This window comes from Grampus griseus (genome assembly GCF_964374135.1).
Source record: "Grampus griseus genome assembly, chromosome: 15".
NCBI lineage: Eukaryota > Metazoa > Chordata > Mammalia > Artiodactyla > Delphinidae > Grampus > Grampus griseus.
This window is the reverse complement of record NC_139009.1, coordinates 20226654-20253436: the sequence shown is the minus strand read 5'-3', so window position 1 is coordinate 20253436 and position 26783 is coordinate 20226654. Positions and strand designations below refer to the sequence as shown.

Genomic DNA, 26783 nt, shown 5'->3' with positions numbered 1-26783 from the left:
TCGCCTTAGTCACCGCTTCCCGCTCCGCACAACCTGCCTTTAAAGTACAGGTACAGATTGTGTTTTAACGGGTTTTCATATTGGCTGTTGGGAACTTTGTTTGCTTTTTCCACAGAAAAATAGCAATTTTTTTCTTGTTATCCTAGTAATTCCATAAAGCAGCAAAGCTAGAGGACTGAACCAGGGAGTCGTTCATTCAACAATAGCACTTTATTTGGTGCTCTGGTAGAAGTGGTTTCCATCAGAAGGGCTAAGGTGGTAAATGGAAACATTTCCTAAATAAATCTGGCAGAAATTGGACGAGGGAAGTTAGAGGGAAAACAGTTAAAGGACATGCTTGTAGCAGAGACAGTTTGTCACAGGTGGAGGTGACTGTGAGCGATGAGAGAGCAGGAGAGGGAGGCCCACGTGTGTTGGGGTGATGTAACTTGCCTGCCTCTGCAGGGCCCGGCCTCAGCCTGTTGGCTGCGGGGAGGGGCGGGTGGAGGGAAGTTAGAGGGAGCAGAAGTGAGCTTTGTGAGGTGTCTCTGCAAAACACGTGTTTTCAGGCTGGGTGTTTGCCCTGGAGCGAGGCTAGAGGTTGCCCGTGCTGTACACCCCTACCCCGGTCTTTGCTGGGTGGGAAGCTGTGTCCTGGAAGGGACAGTACGGGGCAGGGGAGTGGGGTAGACAGCAACTGATGTCACGTCTCTGCCATCTATTAGCACTGTGACTTTGACCAGGTCACTCAGTGTAGTACGTGGGTAGCTTACTAAGGCACAGATCCTTGGGCCCTGCCCCTACAGGTACCGACTCAAAGCCACTGGTGGGTTAAGGAAGGTGAATTTCGATTAAAGCTCCCGGTGGGACTCAGCCGCACAGCCGGTGTGTTAGCTTCTCTGTGATTCCTTATCGTCAACTGCAAAATGAGGTTACGTCGAGGTCAGTGCTCAACACGTTAGCCCCCTTCTTGCCCTTCTTCTCACCAAAGCTGCTCTCCTTTGAGTTCCCCGGAGATTTCACTTGGAGGTGATGCCTCTGGCTGTAGTCAGCAGTTGTCCCTATAGGCACCCATGGGAGCCAAAACTAACATTTCTGTGCCTATCGGCAGGCAAGGTCAGCAACTGGCAACACTTGGGAGCTTTAAATCAATAGCCGTGCCAGTCCCTGGGGGTGCTGGTGATGCTGGTGATGCAGAGGGGGGGACAGTGAAGTTGGGTGGAGAGAATTACTGATGATAAAGTTTATTGGGGGCCTGCCAGCACAAGGTGTTTGGCAAATATGATTTCATTTGATCCCCATAAAACCCCATGAGCAAAGTTATGATTCTGCCCATTTTACAGATGGGGAAAAGGGGAGGCTCAACGATCTGCCCAAGTGCACACAGCTTGTCTTGTCATTCTCGTTACCCAAGAACTTGAATATTGTTTAATGTGTTGTAAGACACTGTAGAGTTGATCTCAAGCTGTTAAAATGCTAATGTACAGATGTGAATAGACACTTCTCTGTAATGTAAGTTTTGTGTCTCCTGTAATAGGTTTGATAAATAAGTGAGGGGACAATTGGTCTTTTGCTTCTCTTTTTTTTTCTTTTCTTCTTTTTCTTTTTTTGCTTGGACAAGTTACACTATTGAAAAATTGAGATCATATTAACCTCTAAATCTGCAAGATACCAGACTCTTGTAGATGTCAAATAAAAAGTTATAACTTTATTTAGAGTCAGTCTGACTCCAGAGCCTCTGCCCCTTCCATTCCCCACCTCAAGCCTCCTACAGCACAATGCCAGGCCCCTGGGCCACCCCCAAAAACTCAGGCCTGCAGTCCCCTGAGCTCCTCCAAGCTAGCAGATGGCTCTTCCGGAAGGATCCTCGGGGCATTGGGAAGTACCTGTGGGCCTAGAATCTGGGGAGAGATAGGTGTGGTTGGTCTGAGTTCAGGCCACGTGGTCCCATGGATGTTTAATAATATTTACCATTTTTACTGCATTTCCCCCTGATTTGTTTCATTAGCGACCCACCTCCATCTGCCAGCAGGACACATCCTCAGCCTGTCCCTGCCAACCCATCTGTCACCGGGAGACAGCTCCCTAACAGGCCTCTCTGTTTTTAGACTTCAGGAAGGTTGAACATCTGAAACATAGAGCCTGTCCCTTTCTTATAAACAACTAGCGGGAAGGCTGCCTCTGGGGCTTGGCCAACAGAGAGAGTACATTCACCTAAGTGAATTTCTCATGCCCTGTGCTCCCTACCCCTAGCTTCCCTGAAATGAAAATGCCAGGCTTCTCTCCACCTGCTGAAGATCACACAGGCCAACCTGGGCCTTTGAGGATTCAGGGTCCAGGTTAAGCCCCACTGTTGCCCTCCCCTACTTAACATTTTTATCCAACTAGGTGACCCCAGGGCAGCCTGGAAGAGGAGGAGACAGCTGGGGGGCATGTGGAGAAGGAAGGGGAGGCCCTGCTGCCTTGCCTGGTTCCCTGCCCATCCACCCATCCACCCCCAGCCCACAGCACCTCCCACTGTCGCACCACATCACTCCCTACCTGGTCTGGCCTTGATGCCTGCTCTGTCTCTGTCTCCTGGCTGGTTTCTCCTCCCTGCCCTTTGTTGGTCCTACCGCCCAGCAACGTTAGCTTGTCCTAGTTCTTGTCCTTTCACCCTGCTTGGACTTGATTCAGACCTTCTCCTACCCTGTCTGTGTCTGCAGAGGTTTCTTTAAGTGCCTAGCCTGTGTCCCGTGGAAGACAGAGGTGGCGTCTCCAGCACTTTGGGGGCCCCAGGACCTGGGTCAGTACCTGGCACACAGTAACTCACCTATGCATTTGCTACAATGGCTTAAAATTCAGGCCACGAGCCTGTGTCTCATCCCTAGCTGAGGAAGCCACATCCTTCAGTTCTGCTGGTTTGTCCTCTGAGCAACTGCCAACTGGCATGGGCATGGGACTCAGGGTAATGCCTCAAACCCTGCCTGCTCTGCATGTGCAAGAATGCGATTTTGAGAACTTTTCTTGGGAAAAAAAATGCCTACCCAGTGCAGTTAAGAGTAGTGCTGTAGACAAAGCACTGACTTAGGAGCTTTCCTCCTCCTTCTCTGGGCTTTAGTGTCCTCTCTTTGTGAAACGTAATGGTAATATCTATCCTGCCACCTGCCTGTGAGACAGTCACAGCCTAACTCAACACCTTGCACACAGTAGGCGCTCACTCACGTTGGGTTTGGGAACTGACTGCATGACTCCAACTCAATACTGCCACCTTCTGGTAGAGTTACTTTAGTGCTGAAGGGTGACTCGGTTCAGACGCAGAACTAGGAATTCCTCCTGGGCAACAGGGTTGAAGGAAGAGAAGCCCTCCAGTTCAGCCCAGAAGCTCCATCCACCTGTGGCTTCCAATGCTCCAGGTGACAAGCTCATCCATTTCCCAAGGGGCAGCCACTTCCCAGGTAGCACAGGATTACAACGGGCTCCATCACCCACCAGATGATAGACCTGGAATTCCTGACCCTCTCTCTTTTCCCCCAGTGACCAACTCCCACCATTGGATAAGGGCCTTTTTTTTTTTTTAAATAAACATTTAAGTCCTTTCTTTTTTAATAGAAGCACTTAATGCTGTTCATTTTCCTGTACACACTGCTTTCACTGAATACCACAAATTTTGATAGGTTGTGTTTTTATTTTTATTTAGTTCAAATTATTTTCTAATTTCCCTTGTAATCTCTTTGAGTGTTTCCAAGATATCTTTCTAATTTATTGATTTTGATTTATTGATTTTCTAATTTATTGATATTGATTTCTAATTTAATGTTGTGGTCAGAGCATATCTTGTGTGATTTAAATCCTCTTAACTTTATTGAGACTTGCTGTAAGACCCAGAATATGGTCTATCCTGGTAAATGTTCCAAGTGCATTTGAAAAAAATGTGTGTACTACTGTGCTGGGTGAAGTGTTCTATCAAATGTCAAGTAAGTCAAGTTGGTTGATAGTCTTTTCAAGTCTTTTATATTCTTAATGACTTTTTTCTCTATTGTTCTATCAATTACTGACAGAGGAATGTTGAAACTTCCAGCTATGTAATTGGATTTGTCTCTTTGAAAAGAGTTTAAAATGAGAAAAAGATCTTTTATATTTACTTAGATATTTATCACTTCTGGTGTCCTTCCTTCGTGTAGATTCAAGTTTCTTCTGGTATTTTCTTCTCCTTGAAGGACTTCTTTTAATATTTTTTTAGCTCTGGTCTTCTGCTGATGAATTCTCTAAGCTTTTGTTTGTCTGGGGGAAGAAGAAAGTCCTTTGCCCTTAGGTTTGAAAGATATTTTTGCTGGGTATAGAATAATTGGATGAGAGCCTTTGTTCTTTCTCTCTGAGAGTATCACTCCATGTCTTTTGACTTGCTTAGTTTCTGACAACAAATCTAGAGTCTTTTTTTTTTTTTTTTTTTTTTTTTTTGGCTGCGTTGGCTCTTTGTTGCTGAGCGGGGGCTTTCTCTAGTTGCAGCGAGTGGGGGCTACTCTTTGTTGTGGTGCACGGGCTTCTCATTGTGGTGGCTTCTCTTGTTGCGGAGCACGACTCTAGGCACGTGGGCTCAGTAGTTGTGGCACAACGGGCTTCAGTAGTTGTGGCTCGCAGGCTCTAGAGCACAGGCCAGTAGTTGTGGTGCACGGGCTTCATTGCTCCGCGACATGTGGGATCTTCCCGGACCAGGGCTCGAACCCAATGTGTCCCCTGCATTGACAGGCGGATTCTTAACCACTGTGCCACCAGGGAAGCCCGAGTCATTTTTATCTTTGTTCCTCTATATGTATGTGTCCTCCCACACCACCCCCAATATATTTCTCTTTATTGCCGGTTTTTGGCAATTTGATTACGCTGTGCTGTGGTGTGGTTTTCTTCAAGTTTCTTCTGCTTGGGTTCTGTTGAGCTTCTTGGATCTATGGATTTATCGTTTTTCCTCACCATACTTTCCTCTACCTTCTGGAATATGTGTAGCATATTTATGATTGTTGTTTTAATATTTGCACGTGCCTATTCTGTCATTAGTGTCATTTCTGGATCTGTTTTTATTCATTGATTTTTCTACAGGTTGTGGATCTTATTTTTCTATTTTTTTGCATGACTGGTCATTTTTTATTGGAATCTGAACATTGTAAATTTCATATTGAGGTGTTTAATGTTGTATCCACTTAACTGTTATCCAGTTTTGTTCTTGGATGCAGTCTTGTTACTTGAAATGAGTTTAATCCTTTCAAGGCTTGCTTTCAAGATTTATTAAGGCAAATACTGTATACCTTTCTTATGTAACCATGGAACACTTATCAAAACTAATAACAGGGGCTTCCCTGGTGGCGCAGTGGTTGAGAATCTGCCTGCCAATGCAGGGGACATGGGTTCGAGCCCTGGTCTGGGAAGATCCCACATGCCGCGGAGCGGCTGGGCCCGTGAGCCACAACCGTTGAGCCTGCGCGTCTGGAGCCTGTGCTCCGCAACAAGAGAGGCCGCGATAGTGAGAGGCCCGCACACTACGATGAAGAGTGGCCCCCGCTTGCCGCAACTAGAGAAAGCCCTCGCACAGAAACGAAAACCCAACACAGCCAAAATATATATATATATTTTTTTTAAAAATTAAAATTGGTGGAACACTACTAAGTTACAAACTTTAGTTGGATTTCACCAGTTTTCTTACATTTATCTTTTATCTGCTCCAGTATCCACTCCAGGATCCTATATTACGTTTAGTCTTCCTGTCTCCTTAGTCTCTTCTGATCTGTGACAGTTCCTCCATCTTGTCTTTCATGATTTTTTGGAGAGTACTGGCCAGGTATTTTTGTAGAACCTCCCTCAATTTGTGTCTTTCAGATGTGTTCTCTTGCTTAGTCTGGGGTTATGGATTTATGCAACCAACACCACAGAAGTGAAGTACCCTTCTCATCACATCGTATCAGGGGACACATAATATCAATACAATCAATCACCAGGGATGTTAACTTTCATCACTTAGTTACGGTGATGTTTCCAGGTTTCACCACTGTAAAGTCCCTTAGTGCACAGAGCTGGACAATATACGTGTATATAGTAACCCATGTATGCTAAGCACGAATATTTATTTCTATATCTATCCTTCTATCCATCTATCTAGATACCCATGAGTTCCTACTCATTAGTCTCTGACTAATCTAGCACTCCCTCTCTTGCTTATTTGTAAGTTATTTGCAACTGTAAAGAGCCCTTTTTGACTATGCACTTGCTGGAGAAATGGTGAGGAGATGTTTTTAAGCTAAGTCCAAATATTTTCCCTCTGACTTTCATATTCAGATCAAATTTCTTGTTCAATAACTTTGAGAAGACCTTTTTGAAAAAGCTTAGTTTTTTTGGCAGGGACTGAAATCTTTTTATTTACAAAGTGTAGTTTGTGTTTCCAAAAACATCACCAGCATTTGGGGTTTATTTTCGCCTTCTTTAGTTTTGTCATGCCTAGATGGGGATTGCACTGCGGTTACCTGGATACATTTCTATGCTGACATATTTATATTCCCTTGTTCAGAACACCTTCATGCTAGGGTATATGTTATTCTTGAAACGGGAAATGTTAGTTTGTCAATTGTCATCATCTTCCTCTGGAGGACTGAAGACTTCTAAATGAGTGTGAAATTTTATGCAGACTATAACTCTCTGGATGGGTCCCAAATTTTATCGGTTCAGATTTCAGATTATTAAAGTAATAGCAACAAAACTCTGGAATACTGTAAACTGGAACTGTGCTCTTTTTTTTTTTTTTTTTTTTTGCGGTACGCGGGCCTCTCACCGCTGTGGCCTCTCCCATCGCGGAGCACAGGCTCCGGACGCGCAGGCTCAGCGGCCATGGCTCGCGGGCCCAGCCGCTCCGCGGCATGTGGGATCTTCCCGGACCGGGGCACGAACCCCTGTCCCCTGCATCGGCAGGCGGACTCTCAACCACTGCACCACAGGGAAGCCCGGATCTGTGCTCTTTAATGAGCCTTGCTCCCTTTCCTGCCTCTTTCCAGCTGTTCTTCTGTCTGCTGGTGGCTGGACTGGACTGGAGGATTCTGGCTGAGCTGGCGCTTGGCTCCGGGTGGAGAGATGGGAGAGGCACAGAGGCAGCCTCCCCTGGGCCCTTAAAACTCTCCCTGCAACACCATCAGCAGCCCTCTGCAGGGAGCTGCATGTGTGCCAGGGACGCCTGGTCACAGGGGCAGTCAGCGCCTTGGGATCTCCCTCTGGGAAGCGAGCCGCCGGAAACCTGGGGGAAAGGAACTTGGCGTTGTTGGACCAGAGACGGGCTTGGGACACTCCTGGCAGGTGCCCGCCGGGCCTCACAGAGAACTCTACCGGTCACCGCAGCCTCCAGGGCCCGGACACAGCTCTGGCCCTCGCGCTGCAGCCAATACCTGCCCTGCTCCTCACTCTGGTTCCTCCAGCATTCCCCAGCCTGATGGCCCCATGCTGCCTTCCCCTTCCCCTCTGGGCTTCTCCCTCCTTCAGCATTTGCTCCTGTCACCCTAGAGCTCTCAGAGGCCAGGGGCCAGTTCTTTGACTTCAATCTGGGCTCCATTTTTGCCCTTCTTGTCAAAAAAGGTTTTTCAGGTCATACGCTTGGCCTCATCACCACCTTTCTCTTTTGATAGTTATGTGGCACAAGGCACTGAGGTGGGAACCGTACCAGGCAGGTTCAGAAGACCTGGGTCCTGGGCTCCCGCTCGCTTGCTGAATGACCTTGGGCAAGTCAGCCCCCCACCCAGGTCCTCATTTCCACATCTGTGACATGAGGGGGTTAGTCTAGATCAGAAACCTCCAGACATTTCTGATCACGCATTCCCAGCAATAAAAAAATACGGAGCATGCACCCATAATAAGCATATGTTCACTTATAAACTCTATACCCTTACTACAAGACTAATATGTTATGAAATAAACATGCAAAATAAAAAGTTAAAATTAAAGATTGCGTAAAATATTTTTTACATAAATTCTCCTTTATTTTCTATAACAAAATTTCCTCCTTTCACAATTTTATTGTTTGCTTATAATTAATAACAACAGTGTCAGGGAAAGCCATGTGATTGGATATGCTTCATTTCTCTTTGAAATCTTGCTTTAACCCTTTGAGATAGAGCTGTTTAGAAATCTGGTCTAGCCGAGTTTGTTTTCAATGGCTGTTGTAGTTGATCCAAAGAGAAGAGATACATTATTTGCTATATTAAATTACAGTACTTATTTTCAATCCCATCCACCAATTAAAGGCTTTTGATTGAAATTAAGCTAGCAGATGTCCATCCTCCATTACATTAGTCAGCGGCTCTTACAAGATAATTGGAAAGCGTTGCGTTTTTATATTTTTAACAAATGGACTCAAACTCCACTCTTCATTTGGATCATTTTCAAACAGATTAGAAAAATCTGTTTCTAATATTTTTCAGGTATGCAGACAGAAGCATCTTTATAGGTGAGATCACATGTTTTCAGCAACAAAAATCTCATTTTCAAAACGTTCTCTCCAAAGCATGCGTTTCTTTGGAAAAGCAAATACCTTCTCACTCACTGTTAAAATAAGTCACCTTTACCTTGAAGAGTCAGAAGAATTTGAATTCATATTTTGGTGGATATCTCTGAAGTAGCAAACTGTCAACAGCCACTTAGCATAAAAAGCTCAGCAAATTTAGAACTCTTGTCTTTTTGTACAAGAATAAATCCTCTTCATGTTCGATGGCTATTTTAAGTGCTCTGCCAATAGATAAGCAGCAAACCTCCGTGTGGTTCAAAAGATTTTCATAGTCACTTTCTTTCTGATTACAAATCATTTTATAAGTTTTACTATATTTTAAACTCCTTAAAAAAAAAAAAAAACAATCACATCAATGCATCCTACAGCACTCGTGTACTTCTGGATCTAAGTTCTTCACTACAGTAGCCTGAAGGGAGTGCTGCAGGGAACACATGTATCAACATCACTGCACCCTTACCCAGAATCCATTTGCATCAGGAAGCAGCCACTCCATCAGTGATTACATTCAGACAAATCTTCCCATAAATGGTGTCTTTATTAAGGAAGTAATGTACTGTTCAGTCTACATTGTCTCTTTCCTTTAGTGACTCACAGAAATGTGGTTCTTCATGTGTTTCATTATTGAAACAGAATCTAGAGAAACCATGTTAGAAACAGCTGTACTTTTCTTCAACTATTTAGCAAATTTTCCACAGTGTGAATTTTGCTCTAATGCATATTTCTGCACACCTTCAGCAGGATTTTCTCTGCATCTTCCAACAGAATCTGTGGTCACCGTGTTCTGTTCATGTACTGTTCTTGCTACCAGCAGGTGCCACACCAACAGCTGGCTTCCCAATCTCTGTGAAACAAGGGGTGTGTGTGTGTGTGTGCGTGCGTGCAGGTGGATAACAGTTACGTGACATGGGTCTAATGGGGTGTGAATTGATTTCCTGGTAATTATTCTCCCCTCCCCCATCACTCCCAGCAAAGCCAAGTAGTGGGGCTGCCCCGAGGGAAGGGAAGATTGGTACATCGTTCAGCGGTTGGATAGACGCTTAGGCAGTGAGCTTGTTGACCCACCTTGCACCTGTCTGAGTGCAGGAGAAGAGAACTGGAGCTGGGACTTCTCATTATGTCTGATTGAATTCTCCTTGTTTCTACCTCATAGAGAAGAGCTCACATTTTAAGGAGGAGAGGTATCTGCCCATTTTCTTGTTCACTTGGCGTTTGTGTTATGAGCATTATCTTCAATTGTGGTTTCCTTGCAGGAATCTTGTTAAGCCGCCTATCCATTTGTGAGAGTTAATTTAGTTAAAATTTGGCAAAGTTATCTGTCAAGGCACTTAGCTAGGTGGAACACATCACAGAAGACTGCCCTTAGCAGGATTCATCTAAGGCAGGCAAGCCAAGCTTTTCTAGGGGAGGTGGAGGTTAAAAGACAGAGGAGACAGGAGCTGGTCCGGAAGATCTAACTGGGCAGCCTGGATTCTCCTGGACCCTGGCCACTCCTCCAACATATATGTGTATATATAGATATATATGGGATTAATCCTGTCACCTGAGAATCCTATCTGCAGTGAAGATTCCTGGGTGTACTGGTTTACTAAGGCTGCCATAGCAAAGTATCACAACTATGTAGATTGAACAACAGAAATTTACTGTCTCACAGTTCTGGAGGCTGGAAGCCCGAGATCATGGTGTCTGCAGGGTTGGTTCCTTCTGAGGGCTGTGAGGAAGCATCTTTTCCGTGCCTCTCTCCTGGCTTCTGGTAGTTTTCTGGCAATCGTTGGCATTCCTTGGCTTGTACACACGTCCCCCCGATCTCTGCCTTCACCTTCACGTGGTGTTCTCCCTGACTGCATGTCTCTGTATCTAAATTTCCCCTTTTATAAGGACACCATTCATATTGGATGCGGGGCCCACCCTACTTCATATACGCTCATCTTAACTAATCACGTCTACAACGACCCTATTTCCAAATGAGGTCACATTCTGAGGTACTGGGGATCAGAGCTCCAACATATAGATTTGGGGGGAGCCACAATTCAATCCATAACACTGGGCTACACCCCAGACCTTCTAAATCAGGATCTCTGAGGGTGGGAGTTACAATTCATGGTTTTAAGAAGGACCTCAGATAACTTGTGGGCTCACTAAGGTTTGAGAACTGCACAGCCACGTGGGGTGATTCAGAATGTCCTCTCTCCCTTCTCAAATATATAGGAATACCAAATAAAATTAAACCATAGATTTTAACATTGTAGCTGAGTTCAAAAGAAATGAAAGAGAAATTTTCATGACCCCAAAATGGAGACATCAAAACCAGAGAACGAAGTGTTGGCTGAAGCTAGGGCAGCCCTAAGGAGTGACAGACAGGGACAGGGGCTCAGAGAGGCTGGGGACGGGGTTTAGTGAGGGAGATGATAGCGCCGTGTGTGCAGTGGAACTAGTCCTTTTGCATGAAGCCTGGAGCCTTGAAGAAATACCTTGTCAGTGAAAGGGGAATAGAAAAATCAACTAAAGATTTGTTTCAACTAACTAAAAATTTGGAATACTGAGGAACTGCTGTGTGAATTCGCAGAATCAAATAGCTTCCTTAGCTGAGATGCATCTAAGGAAAAGGAATTTTGGTTGGTGAGAAGGGAGGGATCAGAGGTCATTTTGGAACACCAGAACAGAGCTGGGATCTGGTAAGGCCTGCCAGCAGGCAGGGTGAGTTTAGAGCAGGCACGGGCTGGGCCCCTGAGCAATTGCGGGCCAAGGAATCTTAGCAGGTGGGGGTGGATTAGAGACACAGAAAGCAGGAAGACGAGGATGCCAAAGATGGACCTGCTACTTTTAAATATTTCCAAGCTTGTTCTGTGACTTTAACTCTCATTAGATCTGCCCATCCCTTCTAACCCACAGCCCACCCCACCTGCCCATTCCTGGGGCCTGGATGGAGAGTAGCAAGGTGACCTTAGTGAGCTGCCTGTGAACGGGTTGAGAAGTGGTTGGGGTGTTTGCTTAGAACATTGTAGTACCAGCTCAGAAGGGACGGCTCATGAATGACCCTGGCCAGGCCCAATTTAGGGGAATCAGAGTTTCTAAACTCACATGACCCTTACTCATTTGGGACTCGAATTTGAGAACGAGCTGGTTTAAACATGAAAATTGCTGTACAAATTATAATATCTGTAGACGTTATATAACAACTTACAGCTACCATCTGTTGAGTGTTATTTATTAGTCATTGTGCAATTTGAAACCTATCCTATTTAATTCTCACAACAAACCTATTAAGTAGGTATAGTATTATCCCACCCTATCCTGTAGATGAGAAATCTCAGGCCCTGGAGATTATGTAAAATAATCACTAGTAAATAGTGAAGCCAGGACTGAAGCCTGGGTCTGTCCGACTTCTACATCAATATGTTGACAGTAGGTAACTCTGGAGAGTGAATTATAAACAATTTTTATCCCATTTTTAACAACCAAAAAAATGAGCCTGTGGAATGTACGTGCAGGAGATGACAGTGGGGAGAGTGATGTGAAGCGTGGTCCTTCAGCCCAGGTACCCTCCATTGTGTCCGTGGTCCTGGCTTATTGACCCAACATCTACGCCAATATTTAGGTTGCTGTTATTGTTTTCTTCTCAAACCCAGGACACCGTGCTTCTGATAGATTAACAAGACCCAGGGAGGCATGAACCTGACATGGATAAGCCTCCCTCCTCTTTTTCCTCCTCCCCACCCACAGGTCAACCCTTTCAGAGACCGAATCTGCAGAGTGTTCTCCCACGACGATGCGTTCTCCTTCGAGGATGTGCGGGGCACGGCATCTGTGTTTAGCGAGCAGGCCTGCCCGAGCTTGAAGATCGAGTACGCCTTCCGCATTTACGGTGGGTGCTGTGGGGATCGAGTGGTGGGACAATTGCCATGGAATAAATACCGCAACTGGAATCCATCGACGTCAACGCATTGGTGTGATGACGTTAGTTGGGGTTTCCTTGAGTATTCATGGGCACTATGCTTCTCAAGTGCTGTAGACTTTTTTTAACGGTTGAGGAGTACTACTCTCACGGGTTGATGACTTCCCCTCCATGCCATCAGAGGCAAATGGAGTCATCGGTGTTGATATTTCATGACCGTAGTGTGGGCAGGCCAGAGAGAGAGAGAGAGAGAAAGACAGGACTATATATGGGTATGAAGGAGTTATGTTTATTTTGAAGAAGTTAAGAGATTTAAACATTGAAACTAGTTCAGCCACTAAATAGCTAAGAAACCTTGGACACATCATTTTAATTTTTAGGGCCTCAGGTTCCTCATCTTAAAAATGAGGGGCTTGAGATCATCTCTGAGGTCCTATGGCATTTTTTGTTTCTGATCTCGTCTGGGAGCCACAAGGCTCCGCTAAAGTTCTGCTCTGTAGCGGTTTCACGAACCCTTCCTCACGAACACTTAGTACATCCAGGATCCCTGAAATTCTCAAAAGGGACCAAAAGGAAAGAAACAAAGTCTTCAAACAGACCACATGCAAGGCTTCAGGCTCATCATGACAAATCCTTGGCCCAAAGGACTTGTACATTTAGGTTTGTATAGTTTGGCATCTCACCTGCCTTCTTTTTCTGTCAGCTCCCCCTCTGTCTCCACAGGGTGGACACCATCTTATTCCTGCCTCACCCAAGCGGAGTTGGATAGAATGGGGTGGAGGACTTTTAAACCAGATGCACCTATGAGAGCTCAGTGTTCCCATCTGTAAAAAGGGCTTAATGATATTTTTGTATCTGATATGTTCTCAAGCTTAGTATTCAGTAAACTCAAATGAAATCACAGGTTCCCCTGCTGAGAATAGCTGAGTAAGCTTCTATCATACTGTCACTTCTGCAGATAGCTACTATAAACTCTAAACGAAATATAAATATCAACTACCTGATGACACTAGAAAGCTACCAGAAGCAGAGTTGACACTTGAAAAAAGGAAATGGTACTGGATGGTTCTCCCCCTTTTAGTTTTTTACTTTTTTAGCCTGAAGATGAGCTTCAGTAAGTGGCATCATGGACTGATAGAAACCCTGATCTCTTTCTGACTTGAAGAATCAGAGAGTTTGGGGCACTTTTCCCCTCAAAAGTGAAAAGAGAGTAGAGTCCATGAAAGAAATCCAGAAGAAGGGAGGCAAATTTTGTGTAAAAACTATGAACAAATCTCATTCTGACCTCTAAACCATATATACCAGGGCAGACTCAAAGCAACTCAGGTAAGGATAAAAGAACTGAATGGAGATTTGAGCTGCCACTGCATTTTAACAAGGTCCCTGTGTGACAGGGTTTGCAGTTTAAGTCCAATCAGTTGCCCAGTAGAATCAAAATTTCAGCACTCTTTGGAAGAATATAACAGAATCCAGAGTTTCCACATAAAGCATTTATAATGACTAAGATACAATCCAAAATTATTCAATATATTAAATTTTTTTTATGATTCATTCTCAAGAATGGGGACTGATTCCAACATCCCAGATATTGGAATTAGCTGATAAGTGTCTTTGAACAGTTATTATAATCATGCCCAATGATGTAAGAGAAAATATTCTCCTGATGAATGGAAAGATAGGAATTCTCAGCAGAAAAAGAGAAACTATAAAGAAAGAATCAAATGGAAAATACAGAACTCAAAAATAAAATATCTGAACTAAAAATCTGCTGGATGGGCTTAGCAGGAGGATCAAGATGAGAGAGGAAAGAGTCAGAAAACCTGAAGATAGAGATCAACAGAAATATAATCCAATCTGAAGAACACAGAGAAAAAAATATGAAAAGAAAAAAGGAACAGAGCCTGAGGGACGTGCTGGACAACAGGACGTTCAAACATATATTTAACTGGAGTCTCAGAAGGACAGGAGAGAATGAACAGGGCAGAAAAGATATTTGAAGAAATAATGGCCCCAAGTGTCCTAAATCTGATGACACACACTTACAATGAACATCAGGCAGGGTGAGTACAAGTGAAACCACACACCCCAACTCAGTTGGCTTAGTAGTCCCCACCCCCACCCACTAGTCTTCCTCCTTGTTTACCCCACGTATTTCTGGGAATCCCCAGCGAGTTTCCAAGGTATTCAAGGAGTTCTGGTTCACGAGCTGTGCTACCCTCTGTCAGGCCTTCCGCCACAGAGCACACGCTGTGCTATCTCTAGCCTCTCCTGTCTTCTGTCAGTACTATCCTGGATGGGGCAGCTCTTCTGGGTGGAAAATGCTGGCCCAGGCTACGTGCTGTCTTCAGGTTGTAAGTAACAGGAATTTACCTGTGTAAAAGGCATCAGATGGGGGCTTCCTTGGTGACGCAGTGGATAAGAATCTGCCTGCCAATGCAGGGGACACGGGTTCGAGCCATGGTCCGGGAAGATCCCACATGCTGTGGAGCAACTAAGCCCGTGCACCACAACTACTGAGCCTGCGTTCTAGAGCCTGCGAGCCACAGCTACTGAAGCCCGTGTGCCTAGAGCCCGTGCTCTGCAACAAGAGAAGCCACCGCGATGAGAAGCCCGCGCACCGCAATGAAGAGTAGCCCCTGCTCGCTGCAACTGGAGAAAGCCCACGTGCAGCAACGAAGACCCAACACGACCAAAAATAAATAAACAAAATAAAATAAATTTTTTTAAAGACAACAGATGAAGAGCAGCAGTACATTAGTTTTCCATCGCTGTGTAATAAGTCACCACAGACTTAGTGGCTTCAGATGACACATATTTATAATCTCACAGTTTCTGTGGGTTAAGAGTCTGGACACAACTTAGTCGGTTCCTCGTCTTAGCGTTTCACAAGCCTGCAGTCAAGGCTTTGGCTGGCCTGCGTGCTCGCCTAGAGAATGCTTGACGGGGGATGATCTACTTACAAGCTCACTCCAGTTGTTGGCAGAATTCATCTCCTTGTGTCTACAGAGCTTAGAGCCCGGGCTTCTCTCTGGCTATTGACTGGAGGCTGCCCTCAGTTTCCACAGGGTGACCTGTGCTTCTTGTCACATGGGCCTTCCAACATGGCCACTTGCTTCTTGAAAGACAGCTAGGGAGTCTCTGGAGCCAGTCTGCTGGCAATATAACATATTATAATCAGGAAATGACATCTCTGTTGCCAAATTCCACTGCTTAGAATTAAGTGCCCACCCACACAAGAGGGGTATGTGGATTATACAAAAGAGTGAACGCCAAGAGGTGCAGATCATGGGGGGAGGAGGGCATTGGAGCTTGTTCACTATAAGCAGCGTGGAACACATGGGAGAAGTGAAGCAGGCCTCCCGAGAGCCTAGGCTGCAGCTGGAGGGTGGCCAGGAAGCGAGGTAGCTGCTTTCTCCTTTTCTCTCTATTGCTGCTGGTCTCTCATCTCTGCTTCTCTCCGTGTGCCTCCTCTTTCTGCTGATCTGATTAAGCCTCTGTACCTATGGCCAGAGATGACCACCCTGGCCTCCACATGGCCTTTGGGCTTCACTATGACGGACCAGCCACAAGCATCTCTGTTTCTCACTTCTGTTTTCTCAAGAGATGCTGATTGGCTCAGCCAAACCAGGGATCCAGCTGCCCCTAGGTTAGGGGACCAACCTTGTCCAATAAACCACAACCAAGAAGAAGCAGAGTCCCAGAAATAAACATGGCTCCAGAGACCAACCACTGGGGGTGGAGATGCTGCTCAGAAATGGTAAAGAGTAGGCTGGGCAGACGTTCCAAAAGATGTCTGCCTCAGCTGTCTTTCCGTGGTTTCTAGAGCTAAACAAACAAAAACACCCAAACCTTCAGGGAACTTAGAAGAGTAGCAGGTTCTCTTGCTGTTCAAGCCTCAGGAGCTCAATTGTGTTCAGCTCAGGAATGGGGAGAATGCCCTTCCTCCTGAAAAGTCAGACAGGGTCACATCGAGGAGCAGACACTCCCTGTCCCCCACACTGTCCCTGTATCTTCCCCCCGACCCTCTCTCCAAGGCCCCCTCGGGCAGTTTCCTTCCTCCTTGAGCTCAAGTACAAAAACAAAAAGCACAGAGCCTTCATGCAAATCAGCAGTGCGAATAGATGCCCGGGGACTCATAAACTCCAAGGCTTCATCAGCGAGACTCGGGCAAATCTGAATTCTCTTCGGGCTCAGAGGATTTGTTACCTCACAGAGCTGTCAGCGAGATTAAAGATGGGCCTGGTGCCTGGCCTGTGACGGCTGCACTATACATTGAGGCGGTCGTGGTAGCAGTGAAGGAAGAAGAGGAGGAATAAAAAGAAGGGTCAGGAGAAGGAGGAAGAAAGGAGAGGATGGTGTTGGTGATGGTCTTGATGATCGTTCTTAGCCAAAGTCTGAAGACCTAACTCAGTGTTCTAACCCCTCATTACAGCAAGTGTGGCCTAGGTACCAGCAGCATCAACGTTGCCAGAGAGCTTGCTAGAAATGCAGAATTTCAGGTCTCATCTTCCACTTACTGAATCAGAATCTGCCTTTTAACAAGACCCCCAGGTGGTTTCTCTGCACCTTAAAGTTTCAGAAGCATGGCTCTAACCCACTGGTTCTCCCACATGGCTGTTCACTGGGATTACCCCCGGAGTTTTTAAGGCCTATGGTCGCTTGGGCCCCAGCTGCAGAGATTTGATATAATGGTGTTGGGTATGCCCTGGTTGGTGGGCTTTTCTAAAACTCTCTGGGTGATTCTTTTATATTTATATATAAATTTATTTATTTTATTTATTTACTTCTGGCTGTGTTGGGTCTTTGTTGCTGCATGGAGGCTTTCTCTAGTTGTGGCGAGCGGGGGCTACTCTTCGTTGCGGTGCGCGGGCTTCTCATCGCGGTGGCTTCTCTTGTTGCAGAGCACGGGCTCTAGGCACACAGGCTTCAGTAGTTGCGGCACATGGGCTCAGTAATTGTGGCTTGCGGGCTCTAGAGCGCAGGCTCAGTAGTTGTGGCACACAGGCTTCGTTGCTCCGCGGCATGTGGGATCTTCCCAGACAAGGGCTTGAACCCGTATCCCCTGCATTGGCAGGCGGATTCTTAACCACTGCCCCACCAGGGAAGTCCTCCCTGGGTGATTGTAAGGTGCAGCAGAGTTTGAGAACTACTGCTCTGACCTACTGTATCAGTTAGGATTGCACTTAGTTATGTGTAAGAACATCCCTGTTTAAAAAAAAAAAATCCTGGACTCAGGCAGTCCAGAGCTGAGGTAATGGCTCCCGGAAGCAACCAAGGGCCTGGCTCCTTCAAGCCTCCTAATCTCCCGTCTTTAATGGGACTGTTGTCCTCAGAGTCACCAGATATTTTCTGTGCCTACAGGCATCTCGTCATTCCAGGCAGGAAGAAAAAGGGACGTGAGAGGGGATAAGGACAAAATGGACGTTCAAAGTCACAGACGAAGTCTACTCTTCTTTTACAGACTTTCTTGGAAGCTCCACCCAGCAACTTTGGCTATAACTTCATTGGCTGGAACTGTGTTACATGGTCACGCATAGCCACAAAGGAGACTGGAAGGTTGAGTATTTTAAGCTGGACATGGTGTCATCGTGAACAAGAATTGCAATTCTGTTAGGAGGAAGGAAGGGGTGAATGGCTCTCGGTCAAGTCCAGCAGGCCAGCCACGCCTACCAGGACATACCCACTGGGCTCCAGTTTCTGCTTTGAGGGACCCTCCTGGCCTCCAACGGATCGATCCCCCTCTCTCAGCACCTCTGGGGAGACTTCCTACCTGTCAGAGACCAGCATCCCAGCACTACTTCCCGGCTCCAGTCGGCACGGCTTCCACCAGGTGTGAATTACCCTCAGCCAGAGCACCTGCAGCGGATCCTCCCAAACCTTCCCAGGATCTGACACAGGGATGCTAGTGGCTGGGAGAGGCGAAGAGGCAACTCATTTCCGTGGGAATAGTGGCGAAAGCCTGCCTTGCCTCGCTCCATCCAATGAGCTAATTTTTGTGAAAGTACTTTGTAAATTGCAAAGAATAACATGACAGAGAGACTGGGATGATGATGGTCAGAGGCTTTTGGGGGGACATGAAGGCTGAGCCCACCAGCTCTCTAATCTCCCTCGCTGCTGGGAAACAGCAAGAAGAAGACCCTCCTCTCCCCAGAGTGGCCGGACGCAGGTCATGAGGCTGCTGAGGCCACACGGGCTGGCCAGTCGCCTAGAGCTCCCTGCCCCCAGCCCTTTCCCAGGCTGTTCTGCCTTTGCACCACCAAAGAAGGAGAACTGTCCAGGACTACATTTTACTCCAGCAAATTATTCTGTTTTCAGGTGGCTTGGGACCAAAGCCATGTCGCTTTGCTGCAGTCTCTGCATATGGGAGCTGGGCCAGCAGGACTCCTGGGGACAATGCGGGGCCTCAGGGAGAGGCTGCAGGGCTTCTCATCAGCAGTGCAATGTCACTGCGGGGACCCAGTCTCCAGTCCCTCCAGTCCAGTGCTGGCCCCTCTGCACCTCCCCCACCAGATCTGATCCATTACCCATGGCGTGTCATAGCAGAGTTGTGCAGGGAGAGCTCAGATGGACATCTTGGGCCTTAGCCTCCGGCCCCTGTGGCTGATAAACATTCAGCCAGGGGAGAGCCCCCTGCTTAAGGGGTTAGTGCTTAGTTGTACCTTCCACATCCATACCCTTCCTGGGGAAACAGAGACAAAAGTCTAGGCTCTACCACGGAAGGATCCTATGACATCAGCAAATGCACTCCTCCACTCTGGGCCCAGCTAAAATGGGACGTTTTAGAGTTACGAGTGATTGAGAGCATAGACTGACCATAGAGTCAGACTTCCTGGGTTTCCTCTTGTTTCCATCGCTTACCAATGTGTGACCTTGGGTGGTTCATTCATTCACTCACTCAACAAATATTCATTGAGCACCTGCTCTGTTCCAGGCACTATTCTAGGAGTCAGGAATACAGTAGTGACCAAAAGATAAAACCTTCTGCCCTCGTGGAATTTATGTTCTGGTGAAGGGAAATAAACAAGCTGACAAGTGAAACATATAGTGTGTTAGGTAGTCTTAGGTGTTGGGAGAAAACAAAGCGGAGAAAGGGACAGGAAGTGTAATTTTAGACAGATTCTGAGCAGTGCCCTGGGGGAAGCTGGCATTTGAATAAAGACCCAAAGGAACTCTGGGGTGAGTGTGTGCCAGGAAGGGGGAACCACAGTGCAAAGGTCCTGAGGCAGGAGCGTGCCTGGCCCGATGGAGGAATGGCGAAGAGGCAGAGTGAGGGCAGGATGGACCTCGGGGATCACTGTTGGGACCGGGCTGTCCTCTGGCTAAGATGGGAGGCTGTGAAGGATGAACAGGACCACTCTGGCTGCTGAGTGGAGAAGAGACTGAAGGGGGCAGACTGAGAACAGGGAAGCTGGTTAGGAGGCTGCTGCGGGGTCTTAGAGAGCTGTGATGGTGGCTGGACCAGGGTGGAGGCAGTGCAGTGAGGAGGAGACCTCAGGCTGTGTTTACTGCCTCTGGAGCTAGACCTGGGAGGGAGAAGACAGTCAAGGATGACTCCAACCTAACTGGCCAAGAGACTGGAAGGGTAGAGTTACCCATTCGCCAAGGGGCAGCTCTGAGTGCTGCAGGTTAGGGGCCAGGGTGGAGGGGGGCGTATCAGGAGTTGGGTTTGAACAGGTTGAGTTTAAGAGAACTGTTAGTCCTCCAGGTAGAGAGGGCAGGAACGCAGGTGGATATATGAGCCTGGAGTTCAGGGAGAAGCCCAGGCTGGAGACACAAATTTGGGATTCATCAGTGTATTGATGAGGTAATAGGCTGAAATGAGATTAAGGAAGTAAACATGGTTATTTAATCTCTGTGTGTCTCAGTTTCTGCATCTGTGTTATGAGAATTAAATGCAGTGAAATACAAAGCACTTAGACCATAGCCTGGCCCCTCTGTCTGTCATGCTGGTAATTATTGTACCTGCCTAAGTTGACTGCATTTACTACATGGCTGATGAGCGGTTCAGGGACTGTGTTGGGTGTCCCAGGGGAGGGCTGTCAAGAATGTCAGCACCATTGTCTCATCCTGGCATTCAAGGCCCTTTGCAGTTTGGCTCACCTTTCAGACAACCTCTGACCTTCTCCCAAGCCTCCACCCCCCTCAAAACTAACTGATCACCTGGCGTTGTTCCTTCTCTGCCACTGTCCCCAGTGACCCTGACCCTGACACCTCCTCCAATTGCCATCTCTGCAGTCCCATTTAGTGCTGCTCTGATGCCTCTTCTTCCAAGAAGTCTTCCTCATTCACACCCCCAACCCCAACCAGACAAGAACACGCCCATCTGGAAACGCTTGGGGTCCTTGGGATGCCTGTTCCTCTCTTCCTGGAGCCAAGCCACTCGGGCACCTGACGGTCTTCCCTGCACCCCAACCCAGCCTGGGAGCTCCCTGTCGGCAGGACCCAGCCTGGTGCATCTCTGTGCCTGATGCAGGGTGACAGGAGCAGGGACTTGTGCCCAGGTCCTCTGGCTCCAAAGCCAGGCTGCTTCCTACTCCTCCTTGCTGCTCACCTCCTAGCCACCAAAAGATATACTGACCTGTAAGTTCCAGGGTTGGAATTTCCACAGCATGATGGTAGATGTGGGACCCGGGGACCAGCCTAGCCAGGTCTGAATGCCAGCCCTTTCACTTCCTGGCTGTGTGGACAAACCAGAAAACCCTCTGTGCCTCAGTTTCCCTTTGGTAAAGTGAGACTCATAAAAAGTTAATTGTGAAGATTCAGTGAGTTAAAACAGGTGAAGATCTCAGGAAAAGTCTGAGCAGGTAGTACAGACCCAACCAATGCCTATTATTATTATTATTATTATTAAGCAACACCTTTGCCTGCAGCCTGCCCCTGCCGTTGCTGAGCCCCACCCCTTAGGCCTGCCCAGGTCTCCCTGAGTCCCAGGTTCTAGGCCCACCTGGTATAGTTGGGCTCTGCGGGGCCTCCCAGGGGCTGGTGGGAGTCTGTAGGTCCTGGCTGGTGCCGTGGCCCCAGGACTCTTGGAGGCCGAGGAAGCCCGTTTCCTCTCACCCTTCCTCTCAGGCCCCGCCTCCTCTTTGCAGATTTTAATGAGAATGGCTTCATCGATGAGGAGGACCTGTAGAGGATCATCCTTCAACTGCTCGACAGAGATGACGCGTCAGAGGACCTGCTGACCGACCTCAGCAGCCACGTGTGTGCCCTGGGCCGTGGGACGGTGGCTGGCGTGGGCCCCGCTATCACCTGAAGCCTCTTGATGGCAGGCAGGGTGAGGGGCACTGAGGGATGGGTGCTCACTGGAAGCAACTACTCCCAATTTTCTGTCCTTCCTCCAGGATCATGACTCCCTTCCTGGGTCTCCAGATCAGTAGCCCACCCCAAGGGGCCCTCCCAGCAACACTGCAGCCACTGCAGGCAGGTGGGCCAACAGCAGGTCAGCCTCAGGTGCACACTTCACAACATCCCCTCTCCTACATTATTCCAGCACAACGCCCAGGTGTCCTAGAGTGACAGTCCAAAGTACGGCAGGACATGAAGACAACCATGGACCCATTTGTCCTAAGACCATGAGAACATTTTGGTCTGGACAGGAAGTAGGAGCAGATAAAACCATGAGGGCTCATCGCTGCCTCCCCACCCTGACTGAGCCCCTTGCCGTGCAGAGCCCCTGCCTGTGACTGGGTGACAGCAGCAGGTGGGGATGTCACCCTGTCCATCACCCCACACCCGTTCTCACTGCCAAGTTTGTCCTGGAGGCACCAAGAGGACTCTTCCCATGATGAGACCAGCCCACAAGGTCCCAGACAGCCACGCACATGACCTCATCTCTCTGCACCTCCGTGTCCTTGTCTGGGGCAGGGGTAGAGCACCTGCCTCCCAGGGGACTCCAGGGACGCTGAGCACCCAGCGAGAGCTTGGCTTATGGTAGCTCTCAGCATGTGCTGATTGCCCCCCATGCCTGCACCCCCATCTCCCTTTCTGATTCTCTCGCTGCTTCTGCAACCCTGTCCAGGTCCTGAATGAGTCAGATCTGGACAATGACAACATGCTGTCTTTCTCAGAGTCTGAACACGCGATGGCCAGATCTCCGGACTTCATGAAATAAGGTGTTCTGGAGTGAGGGGGGGATGCCCAGCATAGTGGGGGACAAGAAGCCCCCCCCCCACAGTCTCCCTCAGCCAATGGGACACCTTGGTCTTCCCAGTGAGGTCATGAGTTTCCAGGGCAATTCGCAGATTCTTTCAGAATCAGCAAAACTGGAGCTTCTGAGAAATGAGGTAACCTGGAAAGAGACAGGGAGTGGGGTTTCAAAAGGCAAAGGGGAGATTGCATTCCAGGCTTTGCAAACGACGTGGGTGGTCCAGACTTCAGGCGCGGTCCCTCTACAGCCAACGCAAAGCCCGCTGGGCTCCAGGACTGACCTGGGGAGTTGCCCTTGCCCCTGTTGGTCCTGCTGCCATGCCACCACAACCTCCAGTGGTCACTGGGAGCTGGTGATTGGCATGGAAATGTGGGGGGGGGGGAGCAGCAGGGATGAAGAAGCTGGTGATAGAGCTCAGAGAAGAGCTCAAGCATTTCCAAACCTTCCATCAGGCGGAAGGGGGCCTTAATGGTCGTTAGCTGTCCAAACTCCTTTGAGACAATCGGCCATCTCCATACTGGCTGTATTTAACAGTCTTATTTGGGTCCTTCCAGTTGTAGGAAACATACCACCGCTGAAGGCAGCCCGTTTCATGAGGAACAGCCCTTTTAGGGCAATCTTCTCGCACTGAGCTGCATCTGTTTGCCTGTGTCTGCTACTCCTGGGCCCTTTCTGCCCTTGGTCTTCAGTCTAGGTGATTTTGGTAGCAAGGAAGAGTGCCCACTCAAAATGGTTTAACAAACCACTCAAAAAAGAACAAAGACAGCTAGACCTCAGAGAGCACCTGGTCGGGGGCCCAGAGTCTCTGCCTCTGTCCTCAGCAACTCTGCACTTTGCTTTACGTGCAACCAGCCATCTCTGCTTTGTCAGACGTGAGGCCAAATGTGGCCTCCACAGCGGCCAAGTTTATGTCTATTTGGCTCAGTGAATGTCCCTCAGCTCTGGCTCCAAATTCTCAGAGAATCTGATTGGCCAACTCCAGGCAGGTGTCCAGCCCTCTTCCAACTGCCTGGCTGGAGCAGAGGGCCCTCCATCCCAACATGGCTGCCAGAGGGCTTAGCCTGGGCAGACTCTCTAAAAGAGGATCCACACTTGGACCACCCCCCCACACACACACACAACCGAGGTAATTCCTCTTCCTCCATAACAGCCCAGCACATGACTGGAGCTGGAATCCTGTCTGCCTTGAGTTTTTTCTTTGAATCTCTCCCGTTTCTTCCCACTGGTTCCAGCACCACAAGGTTCGGACAGCCTTTGCATTCTAGAGCTGCTCAAAGGAGGCTTTGAGTTGGCTTGGGAGAGCTGCAAACTGGCCATCACTCAGAGAAAGGGACACAAGAGGTATGAACCCAGAGGGGGCTTTACAGCTGCAGGCTCGAGGTGGCTAATGGAATTCTTCCTTTCCGCTCCTTTCGGATTCACTTCTGGGGGTGCTGATGTGGCCCCAAATACCTGCTCTGGCGGCCTTGAGGGGGACCCCTGGAACTAGGAATTCAACCCCCTGCGGGCGGGGCGCTGGGGGAAATCTGACTAGAAGAATGACTTTGTCCCCATCCCTCCCTCCCTTCTAGAATATTGTTTATTCAATAAAGCAGAAGAAAAGCCTTTCCCTTTTTCCATCAGTTCATCCTTTTTTGAGTGCAGGGTCATATAGAAGGACTTTTTATTAAGAACTGCTCATTCCAGGGCTTAAGTTCTCCAGTGATGCCAAGACTGGGATGGCCAGTCCTTTTGAGGTCAATACATGTCACAGCAGGGACCAGGCCAAATGGGATGAAATTCACCAGGAAAATACACGTCCTGCCCTCCCTTCCCTGGAGCCTCCGCCCAGCCTCTCTTCTCGACTCTCGGGTGCAGGCTGTACAGAGCTACGCGCTGAGCAGTCTTTCCAATTGGCGCCTGGCTTCCCAAGATATCTTGGCCCCCCTCGGCACCCCTGCACTCTCGGGACGCGACAGTGTGTGACCAGCGATCAGGGTTTATTTGCTTTGCCCTTCAGCCAAACCCTGGAATGAATTTGGCCACCACAGGGGCTCTTTGGGGCCCAGCTGCTCTGGCGCTCAGGAGAGGCCCCTTAGGGGTTCTCTGAAAGCTGTCAGATGCCTACCTGATGCCCTCAGAGGAGGAGGTGTCTAAATGCTGGCTCACAGGGGAAGGTCTGTTTCACCCTCCGTGTACTTGAACCTGCTGTGGTTGCCTTGCCTTTAGGGGAAATAAGAGCCCTATGGAGTCCCTTGATCAAATCCAGGAGGTGCTGGAATGTTGGAGAATTCCTATGGTGTGGGTACACACCTGACCCAAGGTTCCCATTCTAGATCCTGTCTCCAGAGGGGCTGTCCCCTGCATCCTGTGCCCTGTCCCGCAGACAGGAGGCCTCCCAGGAGGTAGTAGGCAGCAGCCTCCAGACCCCGAACCTCCCAGGCCACGTCCAGATGTGACCTAGGAACCCAGTGTCCACTCTGGCACAAAGGTCCCTGATGCTCAGCGATGCCTTGAAGAGTGTCTTAGTCTCAGGTCCCTTACCTCCTGTCCCCTTCTAGAAACAGTCCCAGGGGTAGGTCCCAAATCAGACTGTCCCTGCCAGTCTGGGAAGAATGCAGAAAGTGGTTTCTTCTCTCAGGCACCACAGGGCCCTCCGGGATCTGCGTCATCCCCACCCCACAGGGACCACAAGCAGAGTGTGTAGTGGAAATAGCAGAGCCTGGGAGTCAGACAGGCCTAGGTTCGAATCCTGTCTGTGCCACTTCTCAGCTGCATGAGTTTGGACAATTCTTTCCAGCTCTGAGCCTTGGTGTCTTTATCAGTAAAGTGGGGGCAACACCCCCTCTCTCACAGGCTATTGTGTGAATGAAATGCGGCTGAGCCGAGGCTCAGGTGGGAATTCCTTTGCATCTGACACAGGCGCGAGCGTTCCAGGGCCACTGCACCCTCCTTCTCAGACATGGCATAACGGAACTTCCTTGATTATCCCATTGCAAGCAGATGGGACGTATCTCTTGCCTGAGTGACCTGCCACCGAGACTCAGGAGCCCTACAGGCCTCAGGGGAGAGGTGTGTGGGTCCAGCCGCGTGCTGACACAGCCCTCAGGGGAGAGGTGTGTGGGTCCAGCAGCGTGCTGACACAGCCCTCAGGGGAGAGGTGTGTGGGTCCAGCAGCGTGCTGACACCGCCCTCAGGGGAGAGGTGTGTGGGTCCAGCAGGGCGCTGACACAGCCCTCAGGGGAGAGGTGTGTGGGTCCAGCCGCGTGCTGACACAGCCCTCAGGGGAGAGGTGTGTGGGTCCAGCAGGGCGCTGACACCGCCTTTTCTTGGCTCTAACACCTGGGGTGAGCATTGCACAGGCCCCTCAGACACCGTGCTGTGTGACCCTCAGTGCTGTCCTGCTGTGGCCAAGTGGTCCTGGGGCTCAGAGGAGAGGAATGTGGGATGGTCACGGATAAAGATTTTATTCCAAAAATCCAACCTGGTGATGCCGTGGCTCTCAGGCATCAGGCTCTGAACTCGAAGTAGCCGTCCCGCATCTGCCGCTCCTGTGGGGAGACCCTCTTCCCTGACGGGAATGTCTGGTAGGTCCTCAGGTTCTCAGGGGATACTCTTTTTTTTTTTTTTTTGCGGTACGCAGGCCTCTCACTGCTGTGGCCTCTCCCGTTGCGGAGCACAGGCTCTGGACACGCAGGCTCAGCGGCCATGGCTCATGGGCCCAGCCGCTCTGCGGCATGTGGGATCCTCCTGGACCGGGGCACGAACCCGCGTCCCCTGCATTGGCAGGCGGACTCTCAACCACTGCGCCACGAGCGAAGCCCAGGGAATACTCTTAAAATGTGCCACTTCTTCTTCAGCCCCAGAGGAGGCCTGGGAGTGAGGATGGAGCTAGTGTTATGCAGTGAACCAGGTAGGGAGGGTGAAAAAGGCCCATTTCCCAGCCGTGCTGCCGATGACCCTGCCGGCTGCCCATCCGCTTGACACTCAAGGTCAGAATGACTTGTGTTTGCACAGCGTACAGTGATTAAGAGCAAAGACATAGATGTCAAGAAGCTGGGATGGATTCTGGCCCAATTCCTGCTAGAAGTGTACACATGTAATAATGGACTAATGTCGGTACCTCCCTCCTAGCTCTGTTTTGAGGAGTAGATGAAATAATGCGTACAAAGCACTTAACATGATGCTGAACAAGGAGCAAACACTCAACAAGTGTTATAAGAAACGTGCTGCTGCTACTGATGATGATGGTGATGGTGGCGGTGACAAAGATG

At 48.7% G+C, this 26783-nt stretch overlaps 1 protein-coding gene across 1 annotated transcript in view; it reads left to right on the top strand.

Moving 5' to 3' along the window:
- The window catches only part of CIB4 (calcium and integrin binding family member 4), a gene marked incomplete at its 3' end in the record, with an annotated part of 36248 nt that extends 13754 nt beyond the window's left edge, over positions 1 to 22494 (top strand). Inside the window, 4 exon segments of the mRNA XM_082672731.1 lie at positions 12212 to 12353; positions 21473 to 21510; positions 21514 to 21582; positions 22402 to 22494. Of these exon segments, the coding sequence (XP_082528857.1) occupies positions 12212 to 12353; positions 21473 to 21510; positions 21514 to 21582; positions 22402 to 22494 (342 nt within the window).
- Positions 22495 to 26783: the final 4289 nt, after the last annotated feature.